Source organism: Ascaphus truei, chromosome 5, assembly GCF_040206685.1.
Source record: "Ascaphus truei isolate aAscTru1 chromosome 5, aAscTru1.hap1, whole genome shotgun sequence".
NCBI lineage: Eukaryota > Metazoa > Chordata > Amphibia > Anura > Ascaphidae > Ascaphus > Ascaphus truei.
In genome coordinates, this window is record NC_134487.1 from 117,808,465 (window position 1) to 117,821,215 (window position 12,751).

Sequence of the window (12,751 nt, forward strand, 5' to 3'; positions counted from 1 at the left end):
GCTTACAATCTATGTTTTAGGTGCCTGAGGCACAAGGAGATAAAGTGACTTGCCCAAAGTCACAAGGAGCCGACACTGGGAATTGAACCAGGCTCCCCTGCTTCAAACGCAGTGCCAGTCAGTGTCTTTACTCACTGAGACACTCCTTCTCCTTGGAAGACAAAATAACAGGGTAATACCACGACATGTCGTATCACTCTATATAACCTCTTTTCTGGGCACTGAAATGGACAATTGTGGTCCTTGTGATACGTGGCAATACACAAATGAATGGAAATGAGATAATAATTTTCAAATCATTATTTAGGGAGGATTTTTTCAAATAAATTGTATCACCTGTGTTGTATTTCCGTGTATTTTAGTCCCATTTACCCTCTCAGCACTATTAGATAAGTGAAAGAGGATTGGTAGACAACAGAGTTCCACGTTCTACTTCATCATCAATATAAACATGATTAACTTAGTCAGGTAATTTCATCTGCTTCATGCTGTCCCACACAAATAGTAGCTTTCTGTAATCCTCTGAGTGTACATAAAATTGTGGGGATGATTACAATAAACAAATATTGTAGAGACAAAAAATGGTCTTTCAACAATAAAGTAGTTAATTGGCAACATCAATTAAAGTGAACACAATCGTGTCAAGAAAAAAAATACATACCTGCTTCAAGAGTGGTAGCAATCACTGGATTGCTCGATTTCCCTTCAGTGACTGCTGAATTTAAGTCTCCAATGAAGGATATAACTACTACAGTATATCTGGTATAGGGCTTCAGCTCAAATACCTCCATGTGTTTACTCTCATTGCTCCACCTTGTAAACAACTTCCTATATTCTTCACTATTGACCTAGAACAATAACAATGAAAACATTTAAAAAAATCTTAAAATACTCTTCGTTCCTACCAATGTGAGTACATTTATTGATTATTTCTTATAATTTTGGTCTCAGTGCTCTTTTTTTAAAGTTCTGAATAGTCTTTATTTATATTGCTAATGCTTGGTGTCTTTTGTTCCCATGTTCAAATATGGATTCCCCTAGATTAGGCATTTTAAAACACTCACAATCAGTATGCAGAAAAAAAATTAACCTATAATCTTTTTGTTTTGTTTAAGGTTACAATTCAACAAACTGGTCAAATCTACAAGGGATACATAAGAAAACGTTTTTGCTAGTGGTGGTATGGTATGTCAAAACATTAAAACAGAAATAACACAATCGCTTTTTAAATGCATCTGTGAGTACCCTGTAGGACATCACTTTTACATTATTGTTACAATGTGTATTTTTATAAGTAGATTAGGTAGCTGTACAGTAGTTTTCCTGTGGGGAAAGTTTATATTAAATGCAGCTGCTGAGGTATTAGGTTGGTATAGTCTTTATTTTTCATTGACAGATGTGCTGCATTTTCCCTACTGAGAGTCAGCTTCCTGATGCACTAAACAGACGTTCATTTACTTAACTACTGGCTCTTAAGAGTTAAAGTCCCAGTTTATATCCTATGTCTGATAAGACAACTTTTAAATATTTAAAATTCAACTTCAATTCAAAGTTCAATTTCCGCATTGATTTTCTTGTAGTACAATCTTACGTGCATTATCTCAATAACCTTCCACTTCGAAAAGATACAAAACACTGTCAACCGGCAATTGTCCACTTAATAAATAAAAACAGTTTGCGTTAAGACCAAGCACTAATCCTGATTTATAGTTTCCTGTAAAAATACTAAACAAATCCCTGAAAGGCCTGACATAAGAGTTAAGGTGCTAATAAGTATGTAATGGTGTGATGTGGAGAATGCAATGGAATTTGCGATCCTAAGGAATATTTTCCCCAAGGGGCCAGTGAGAGTTTATTCTGCATTTTTATTGCATGCAGATATGACCAGCACAGTTTCACAATACTGTTGGGGGAAAAATTACCCGCTACCACAAAAATCACTATGATGTTGCCCCCTGTAAATCGTGCACTAAATTATTATCTTCAAATCTGAAAGTGACCCACAGAAAAAGAAAACAATCATATTTTCAGGGATAGAATCTAATCCCATACAGTGTATTCTCAATGACAATTTGAGAGTAAAATCAGCCCTTTTCATTTATTTTTGTATCTCATTCACAATTTCACTCTCTACTACTGTTTCTCCTGTCTAACTCCTCTCTCTCTACCTTGTCGTGGCTCGCAAGCTTACGCTTTGGCCAAAGGGTTAAATTAAATGACCCTTTTCAAGAGAATATATAAGTATTTTACTGTGTATTTTTGTCATGTTGGATGTAGCATTGGGCTTCTCTGTCGTCTGTTGTATACATATGCCACGCTCAATAGCACTCCATTTTGACACTTATATACATATATATATATATATATATATATATTGTGGGGGCTCAGGGGTTCCCAAAAAGAGCTTGCTGGGGTTTTGTGTTTTGTTAACTCCTCTCTCTCTAAATATTTATAAAAGCTTCTTAATCTATCTGTATGTCTCTCACACTATCTCAGTACCAAAGGAGGGAGAGGGAGTAGATAGTATGATACCTTTTAATGAACCAACAAGTAGTTTATATGTTACAAGCTTTCGAACCTTTCAAGGTCCTTCATCGGTTATCGCTAATTCAGGTTACTCTTCTAAAGTTTAGTTTTCTTTTTTACCTTTCTTTCTTACTCCCAATTCTATCTAGGCCTACATTATCCCCAAATCGATGTCCCTTCTTTCTTGGTATTTCTCTATTTCATATTGTACGTCAAGTATGTAGATCGGATATCTTTCACGTCCTTGGACCTCTGTTTTACTGTATTTATTTCACCTTTTGCTCCTCAATGCTTTATGCTGATGTATACCAGGTGCAATCACTAGGCAAATTAGGTGGTCACCTAGGGCGGCAGATTTTGGGGGGCAACGTAAGGTGGCGGTAAGCACAGGGTAGCATCAGAGGAGAAGTAAGGCGGGAGAGGAGGATGACAGGCAGCAGTGGGAGAAGAGGAGGAAGACGGCAAGCGGCAGTTGGAGAAGAGGAAAGGGGATTGAGGGAGCAGAGCAGGGCGGCAGGGGATGGCTGTGGAGCAGCTAAGATCAGCGTTCCAACGAAGAAGTCTTCCCTGACTTCTGTGCTGTTGCAGTAGCAAACGTCAGCTCCTCCCCAACCATCCTGCTCCACTCCCGTGGTCCTCGGTCCTCTTCTCCCAACACCACCTGATGTCCTCCTTCTCTGCTACCCTGCTCTTGCCATTCTCCATCCTCTTCTCCCGCTGCCTTCCTCCTCTGCTGCTCTGCTCCTGTCATCTGCACCTCAGACCACTGGCCAGGTAGGGAAGGGGAAAGAAGAGGAGTGGGAGGAGGGTGAGACGAGAGAAGAGTAGTAGGAGATGAGGGCGAGAGGAGGTGGGGGGGGGGGTAAGACGAGGAGGTGGGGAGGGGGTGAGAGCCAGATGAGGGGGGTGATGAGAATGGGCTATAATAACAAAATAAAATGGACAGGGCTGAGGTTCGCCTAGGTGCCAAATACCCTTCCACTGGCCCTTTGTGTATTCTAAATTTGTCTCAATATCTCATCAAATAGTCCCTTCTCCTCTGCTACTCATTTTCACATCCACCAATTCCCTTCTGTCTCTCACATTTCATCTGTCTGCCTTCCTATCTGCTCAATCTCCTACTTCTTTTTAATTATAATCTTCCTCTTATCTGAAATGTTGCCTCAGTCCTTTAAATAAATGTTGAATATTACCGCTTTTTTTGTCTCTGAGCTTAGTAAAGATTAGTAATGAAAAGAAAATGGGGTTAAATGCACACTATACATTAAAAAGGGTCTTACTAAGACCATTTATTATTTTATTTTTTTAACAAGAGATCAGGTGCACAACATTTTGGGGGTACACACAACCCCTTCCTCAGGTGCACACGGAAGGGACACACACAATCCCTGCAAGCTCTGACCGAACGCACACCAAATCATATATATTTGTGTATACTGTATATACGCAGGGACTTAAAGGGGACCTGGTCAGTGAGGATGAACTGCACCATCCATAGATTGCTATATACATGTTTCTGTACCTTGTGTGCAAGGCAAGTACCTTTTCTTTCCAGCTTAGTAAAGATTATGTAGCTCAACACTGCAACTACAAAACAAACACGTTCTATAAAAAGTAATATTGCCAGAAAAATACTAGAAATGATGACAACCTTTTCACTATGGAAATGTATTTTTACTAAGCTATGGTGGGTAGATGGGCTAATTTGCAACTGTTCGTGGTACAGTACATCTCTTGCACATCTTGTCTTTACAAAATAAGGTTAAAAAGGTATTGGCGGGAGATTATGCCGTGTCCCTCACTGTTTTCCCACCCTCCCTCCATCCCCTTTTGGTTAAATTCTGTTGCCTTATATTTATATTAAATATATTTATATTTAAGGTGCCTATTGGGGTTATATTGCGTCTGTCACTGTGGCTGGTTGGGGCCCAAGTGCAGGGTAACCTTGCAAGACGATGCTCAGTTATGGTAATGGCTGGTGGTGGCATGGCTGATAAGTGGGCAGGGCTCATTGTGCCTTGAGTACCTGGCACCCATCTTGCAGCTGACGTGGACTTGGGACGGTCCGGGCTATCGGGCAATGATGTGAACATCACTGGCTTTACCTGTGGGTGGAGCACTCCAGCAGGGTTCGCACTCCCATTTTGCTGTATTTGAATAAAAGCCACGGCCATTGTACCTCCAAACCTTTAAGTGTGTGCTTTATTTGGGGGATGTTGCAGGGGGGATGTTGGGGGGTAGCATTGCAGGCTCTAAGGTTGTGGTAAAGACAATAACCTCATGAAAAATTGCATTTTAGATAAATCCTGCACAGATATTGTGTATTGTTTAGGCTTCTTCTAACTCTAGCACCTAAAAGTAGACATTGTTATTGTATAGAGTCTGGTGGAAGTACTATGTGATTTATCACTATAATTCATGACAGAACTTCAGTCAGGTTTGTCCCAGCATAATAATGTTCATACAGCCTATAGTTCATACAGCCTATAATGTTTGTCCCAGCCTATAGTTCATACAAACTTTATCATTTGGTTTCCCCTGCTTGTACAAACTTGGTGCACAGTCCATACGAGCTGTTTTCCATACAAGCAACTTTGATACATGTAAAAACATTTGCAGACTCAAATACACTGTATCTGGTTTTCGGACCACTGGATTTCCACAGGAAGTGCGAAAATGCTTTAGTGTTGCAGAAATCTCTAGACAAATTGTAATCATGTTATAGCTCATCATTGCCTATGATTATTGTGCTTATATTTGTGACGCAATTCATTTGCTGCATTGAAAATCTGCTCAGTGGTTTTGCAGTGGTCACCGAGCAATGTGTGTGGGCCTCTCGGTAGTGAGTGTTGGCTATTTATTAAACTGTGATTAATAACTGACCGCTTTGGACACTATTGCACTGAAACTCCCATTGAAATCAATAAGAGCTTCCCTAAGATAGTTCTCCAAACAGCCCTATCACACTTTAATAAATAACCCCCATAGAAACTGAAGAACAAAAAGCACTTTGTATAGTTCTCAAATGAAATCTAAGAAAAGCTTTGCTTACCGAGGAAACATTAACAATGAATGATGTTGGTCCAGTGATGGTCGAGGGTTCTCTCCAGCTAATATTAATACTTTGATGAGATGTGGCTGTAACAGTAACATTTTCTGGAGGTCCATCTGCGGCTATAAAATATAACATCTCAGTTGATTTTAGAATGTACCAATTCATGTTTGAAAGAAATGTCATCTGTTGCTTTTCAAATATAAATCATGATGGTACACATTATACATGCATAATTAATTATTATTATTAAGGATATAGACAAACATAATAATGCACTTTTATTTTTCATTTTAAAACAATACAAAAAAAAAGATAATTTATTAGTGTATTTCATTAGCTAAGTAGTTGATTAAAACAGTTTGCTCTGGATGTTAGCTTGCTAGAGCTTGTTGAGGTTAGTTTTAGTTAATGACAGGTTGATGAGATAGTTATTGAGTCAGAGTTATTCCATTGAATTTGCATATATACAGTAACTATGTGTGTCAATTGTCATGCAGCTCCTAATGAAAGTTAACTGTTTCTTTCTGCAAAAAAAACAGTAGCGCACTAAATATTGGCTAGAAATAGAGCCTGTAACTAGAACTACCCTTAAAAAAAGAATGTACTTCTTAACTGTCAATATGAGTTCTTTCATTATGAAGAGGCTAAAGCGGCGTCTTTTTATAAAAATCTATCACAATTTTTACAAAAGATTATATACTAATCAGTTTATGAGCAAATGGAATTGCAGCATTAATTTGTGATGTATTGTATATTTACAATCAACATTTGCACCTTTACGTCTAGTACAGATCAATTACCCTGGATATGCCTACAATACATTGAACACCTCCACTCTAAACCGTGCTCCCTTACCAATGAACATCAGGGCATGAACTGTACGGTTCTTCAGTTCAGTTCAGAATAGTTTGAGAACAAAGCAATTGTTAGGAATTATGAGCAGGGCCCTCATTACCTCTTTGTATCTGTTTGTACATGTTTGTCCTCATCTTTATGTAACTGTTCATGTTTCTGTAATATGCATAACTCTGCACCCCCTTGTACCGCACTGCGGAATATGTTGGCGCTTCACAAAGAAACAATAATAATAATAGTAATAACAAAGGAATTCTGAGCTGCCAAGGGAAAGTACACCTTCTGAACGGAGATGCAGGCTTATCAGCAGTGTACTGTTACCCTGTCCATATGGTCCCCAATCTAGATCAGTTTCTTTGATAATCAAAATGTATATCAGTACATTAAAGTATAGTAATGTTATACTATTATATAATACTTATTCCATATATGAAAAACTTGAGAGGTATCACCATCTAAAACAAAAGCATATTACTGCAAACGCAAAATACTGTACTAAACGTAAACCAGTTCTCTGACTAGAATGACCCTATTAATTGCACACCTTGAACAATTTGCTTGCCTAACGAATCAAAGTCACATATTGACTTATTGTTTATTGTTAAAAGATTGGGAAAGATATCAGTGGAGCTCTTATAAATCATAGTAATTTACTGAATATGGATGAGCTCTCTTCCCTCATAATCCAATCACTTCCTCTCATAAGTACTTTTGTCCTGGTTTCCACAATAATGCATTTTCTGTAACTAACAACCATCATTTCCTGATTATCATGCTTCTATCCTTGCACGGGAATGTGGGTCTTATAGAGGTCAGGGTCATCTTTGCTATCCATCTGTGTCCTAATGCTAAGGTAGCTGTAAAGTGTGCTAGCTGTATAGTGAATCTGGATAACCCATCAGTTAGGTTTAATACTTTAAGTGAAGCACAGGAAATCAAGCTTGCTATTACTCAAAATAAGGTCACTAAGCTCCGTAAAATCCGGGCAAATAATGTGGTGTTACCTAAAACAGGAATGGCTGTTATTTTCCCTGAGTTTTCGCCTTATTCACTGCAAAAAGGAATGGCCATAACAGAGAGAGCGAAGGGGAGGAAGAGAAAGACTACATGTATACAAGTCCAAATAGCTTAACATATACTTTAAATGGCAATATACCCATGAACACACCGTAGACACCAGGAAAATATGTACATGTAAATATTTCAAATAGATTTAAATGATCTAAATTAGCATATTTCCCAGTTATCTCAGGTGTTTCAGAGCTATCTCACTGCATGAAGTATCTCTCTTCTTCATTGAGCAAAAGTCTAATTTTGGTGCCTGAATGGGAGTGACATGAACAACAATACATTATTATCAGAGCTTAGCGAATATTTCACATTAAATAGGCTACCAGAGCTTAGTCACTCTGGGCGTAAGAGTGCCGAACTCACTGGTTTCTTAAAGGTTTATGTAATGTATTTGGACAAAACTGGGACTGTTTCTGCTTCAGACACAAAAAGTATTACTCTATATGTAGAAATGATTACCTAATTCTAGTTCTCCAAACGGAGGATTATAGTAAGAATGCTCCATTTTGAAATCTTTGTTTTTTATGTACGTACCACCCACATAATATTTTCTTATTTTTCATAAGTAAGCAGATTCCATTGTTGTGAAGTCAAAATAAAACATGTGAATGTTTCTGAATTTGGTTTGCAAACATTTCTACAAAAAGTTTAGTTTAGTTTGCAAAAATATGTGCAAATATTTTTCAGATGTTCCCATATTCACAAAAGTTTTTTTTATCATAACCATGTATTGCACATCTTGCAATACTGTACATTTAGCAAAACTGTCAACATGGGCAAAGTCCTGCCAAGATAAAATATTGTCTTTCTTTAGGGGTGAGGGTAGAGAGAGAGGAGTGATAATAGTATCACTCCATTTTATATGGAGTCTCTCCTGTAATTTATGCAAAATTAATATGTATTTTCTGAGAAGACATTAGGCGCATATTTGTGAATGCTGACAATTTCAAGAAATCTTTAAACGCATGAACAGTCTAATATTTGCATATTTTGGCAACTTGTTTTACAAAAATGTTACCCAGATATACTGTTCTCTGACCTAAGATCATCAGATCATCAGTTCTTTTTAACTACAGTATGTGCAATATGCACAAGTGCAGATATTTATGGGTTTGTAACTTCCCTAACGTATGAACACATTTTTAGTTAGCTTCCTAAACGTTGACTCACAAAACAATCTTGTTGACTAGAAATCCTTTTCACTGATGTATGTGACTGAGTATTGCACACACTATAGTTATGTCTTTGTAGGGTTACCAAGAATGAGGTCATTAAAATGATTCAGTAACTTAGGTACCTCAGTTGACTCACTAAGGTACTGTATGAGGATAGCAAGGAATATTAGAATAGGATGTGCTGCTTCCCAAAGATTTAGGACAAATATTCACAAAATCTGACTATTGTTCAATATAATCTGTGTCAAAACCAAAGATTTGCCAAAAAAATGAACATATTTACAGTATAGTGTGATCTTTTAAAGTCTACCAGGTGCAAAAGACAACATCATATCCCATTGCTTTCACATTGAGCAATAAAACCAATTAAAATATGTAGTGTTTGACACTGAGAATTTTTCTTTAACACAATCAGAAGTGGACTACAGTAAGTACATATAATCATATATCAAGCAAAATGTGCTCTATGTGTCTTGTTTCATATGGCTTGAAACTTACATGTTTAGAGAGAAATACAGTTATAATGTTGATAATTTTACTCAATATTTATGTTTTTGTGTTTATGTTGTATATTATAAATAAATAAAAAATGGGGTATTTTAATTCTAGAAATCGCATTCCTAAAAACGTGCAACACAATTGAGTGGATTATAAAGTATAATTGGAAGGCTGAAGCCTGTATTTGTTCTCAGTGGGAGTACTGTAGAAACTCCAGTCCAGGACCTGCTGCAGCAGGATAATCTATTTCAGCTGGATCCCTTCATGGGTTTAGCACATTTCTGAAACTACCTTGCATCCCTACTCCTTATTCTTCCGCACATTGTTTCGTGAGGGTCTTTGTGTTTGCACCAGGTATATATGGAGGCTAATAATACAAAATTAATTGCGGCGGGTAAGAAAAAGCCCAAAGCTATCGAATCCAGAAACCTGTTATCAAATCTTTCTTTGTCTAGCCCAGGGGTGGCTAATTCCAGTTCTCAAGAGCTACCAACAGGTCAGGTTCTCAGGATATCCCTGCTTCATCACAGGCTGAGCCACTGATTGAGCCACCTATGCTGAATCAGGGATATCCTGCAAACCTGACCCATTGGTAGCTCTTGAGGACTGGAGTTGTCTGCCCCTGGTCTATCCTACAGTGTGTACACACAACAATAAACATTATTCTTGGAACATTAGTAGATGTAAGTTTTAACCAAAATCATATTAATGCCACTGGAGATGATCCAATGCATGGGTTACATTTGTTAGTATTAAAAATACAGGTTTCATAAATTGGTTAAGCATGTTATGTTAAGAGATAAGCTTTATAAGGACTTTTTCACTTACGGCCAGATAATGTCTGTATATAAATCCAAGCTGAAGCAATACCATAGCCAGCTTTTGTGCTGGCACCAATTTTAAATCTATACCATCTGAATTTTTTCAATCCATATATTGTCTTCTCAACAGCATTACCATCTTCAAATGAATAGAGGTCCTGACCAAACTCCTCTATACATTCATTATGGTGCCCATCACTGCAATCAGCAGAGAGTAGTTGCTTTGTAATTTTGTAGTTCCTTAAGAAGCCATTTGTAATATCCGGTCTAGTCCATTTTAAAGTCACACTTGTGGAACTGATATTAACAAAAGTAACCTCTCTTGGAACACTGGGGACTAAAAGGGGAAAAAATGGCAACTGTTATTTTGATATTTACAAAACAAACATGTTTTCCTTACAAGCAAAAATAATGTTAGAACAAGGCAACATTTGCAAAATGTATCTCTACATGTATTTCATTATAATATGCAACAGACATCAAACAGGAGTGGTTTATTCAGTTTATCCAGAATGGCTTATTTAGATGTCAGTCCAACAAAACATTTTATTAATAATATTTATAATACAATCATTTTCATAATTATCATAGAAACAATAACATTATTGTTTCTTTTTCGTACAATATTCCTAAAATAAGTCACCATAGCCATCAACATGTCCTTGTGTTTCATTATTCCACACAGTAATAACGTTTAAAAATAATTAACATTGAAGTGTTTTATATATTAGTTGATATTTAATTATTTTTGAACTGTTACAGTAGTTTTTCTTTAATTTTCATAAAATAAGTCCCAACATAGTTGTCATGTTATTAGGGTTGCCAGGTGGCTTCTCCAAAAACACTGGACACAATGGTGAAAGCAGAGATGTACTCTCAAGACACATACACACACCCCTCTCACCTCTCTCTGCTTCATGCTGTTTCCTCTTCACCTTAACCCCCACGCCCGGGCTCCTGACATCGCCTACTGATTGGCTGCATTACTCAGCAGCAGCCAATCAGGATGGAGGTAGCTACCCAGCCCCATAGCAACAGCCCTGCTCGCTCCCTTCTTGTTGAAATGCCGAGGCCCCCCAAGCCAGTCAGGTCACTATGTCCAGAGAGGTAATACCGGACACATAAATGTCCAGTATTACCTCAAATTTTTTACTGGACAGTGTGGTCAAATACAGAACAGTCAAGTTCAATACTGGACACCCGGCAACTGTACATGTTATTGACATTGTTATTTGACTTCATTTAACAGGGGGAAAAGTTGCAATCATTACATTTCAAACGAAACTCAAATGCTGGAACACATTTAAATTTGCAATTCAATCATGTATTAAAACATTCCATTCAAGTTCAGAAACAAATCCAACAAGTAGCTATCTAGTGAAGCTAGATCAATCAATATTTAACGGCCTATTCTAGTAGCCTTCATACAACGTCTCGCTTGGCCTGTTACGCAGGCATTTTTGTCAGTGTAGTTCTCACGGAATTCAGAAAGACTCTGAAGACCTACAAAAGCAAAAATGTCCAAAACGTACGATGAGCAGCGATGTGATGTTCGCCTCTCTCAAACGTTCTCACCCATAGATCTGCAGTGATCTGGCCCAGCTGCATAGAGAGCTGAACAGAGAGAGAGATGCTTCTTTCCTGCGCATATCTCGCCAGCGATCGCAGGGTTTTAATAACAATTTTAATACTAGTGTACGTGAGAAGGGGTGTCCGGAGCAGAACCACATTGATTTCAGGTCCGGGGACCTACTGCTTCCCGAGATACAGGCCCCCGTTATGGGGTGCCAGTATCTGATATGCATTTAAATGTCCTGGTCATGTGACATGAGACATTTGCATAAATACATAGGAGATACTGGCACCCCATAACAGGGCCTGTATCTCGGTAAGCAGGGGGTCCCCGGACCTAAAATCAACACAATTATACTCTGGGGACCCCCTGCTCACGTACACAAGTATTAAAATTGTTATTAAAACAGCTTCATTTTTACTTTAGCGGCTAACCGCTAAGGCAATGAAGGGGTTCAACTTCAATAGCCTGTTTATTGGGGCAGAGAGGGTGGATGAAGGGGGTAGTAGACCCAGGGTGTGTGGTTAGGCCTGCCAGGAAGGTTATGGAAGTTCTTTTATTCTTGTGGTGTTTAGGTGCTTGTTTGTTTCTTTAATTGTTGTGTATTGTGTGATTGATGATTTTTTTAATAGGTTGGCCATTGACTGCTATAGTTGCTTATTATGCCCATATTATATGGGTATGATGTACCACTGTGCAATCAATGGGTAGAGGGTGGGTATAGTGGCCCCAGGGTGGGTGGTTAGGCCTCTGGGGTGGGTAATGGGCGAGAGGGGTTAACCCCTTAATTTCTATAGTGGTTACTAATCTCTAGTGATTAAGGGGTTAGGGACCATTAGATTGTATTTTTTCTTGTACTTTTGCTGCCAACAGAGGACATGGACCTTGGGATGGTGATGAGGATGCCTTCATCATGGCAGGGGTAAGTAGAAGTTTTATTTACTTTATTAATTCTGGCTGGCTAATGTTTGATTTTGAATGGGCAAATGAGCTATTATTCATCTCTGGATAATAGTAATTTTGCCCATTACTGTACTGCATGTGTGGGGGGTTGAGGAGGTGGATGGAAGGGTTGATGTGTTTTTGAATGTTTATCGTGGGTAGCAAGGATGGGTGAAGTTGGTATTTGGCCCTTGGTGGGTGTTTAGACCTTGCAGATGGGTAGTGGGAGCGGTTA

General features: G+C 38.2%; 1 protein-coding gene across 3 annotated transcripts in view; it reads right to left on the reverse strand.

The window, feature by feature from the left end:
* Positions 1-12,751, reverse strand: part of PTPRQ (protein tyrosine phosphatase receptor type Q) — a 363,399-nt gene that overhangs the window by 120,778 nt on the left and 229,870 nt on the right. For 2 of the 3 annotated variants that reach the window (XM_075600515.1, XM_075600513.1), the window contains 3 exons: positions 10,009-10,338; positions 5,579-5,700; positions 662-848 (listed from right to left, as the gene is read on the reverse strand). In XM_075600515.1, the coding sequence (XP_075456630.1) occupies positions 662-848; positions 5,579-5,700; positions 10,009-10,338 (639 nt within the window). The remainder of the gene's footprint in view (positions 1-661; positions 849-5,578; positions 5,701-10,008; positions 10,339-12,751) is intronic. The other variant, XM_075600514.1, reaches the window with a different exon arrangement.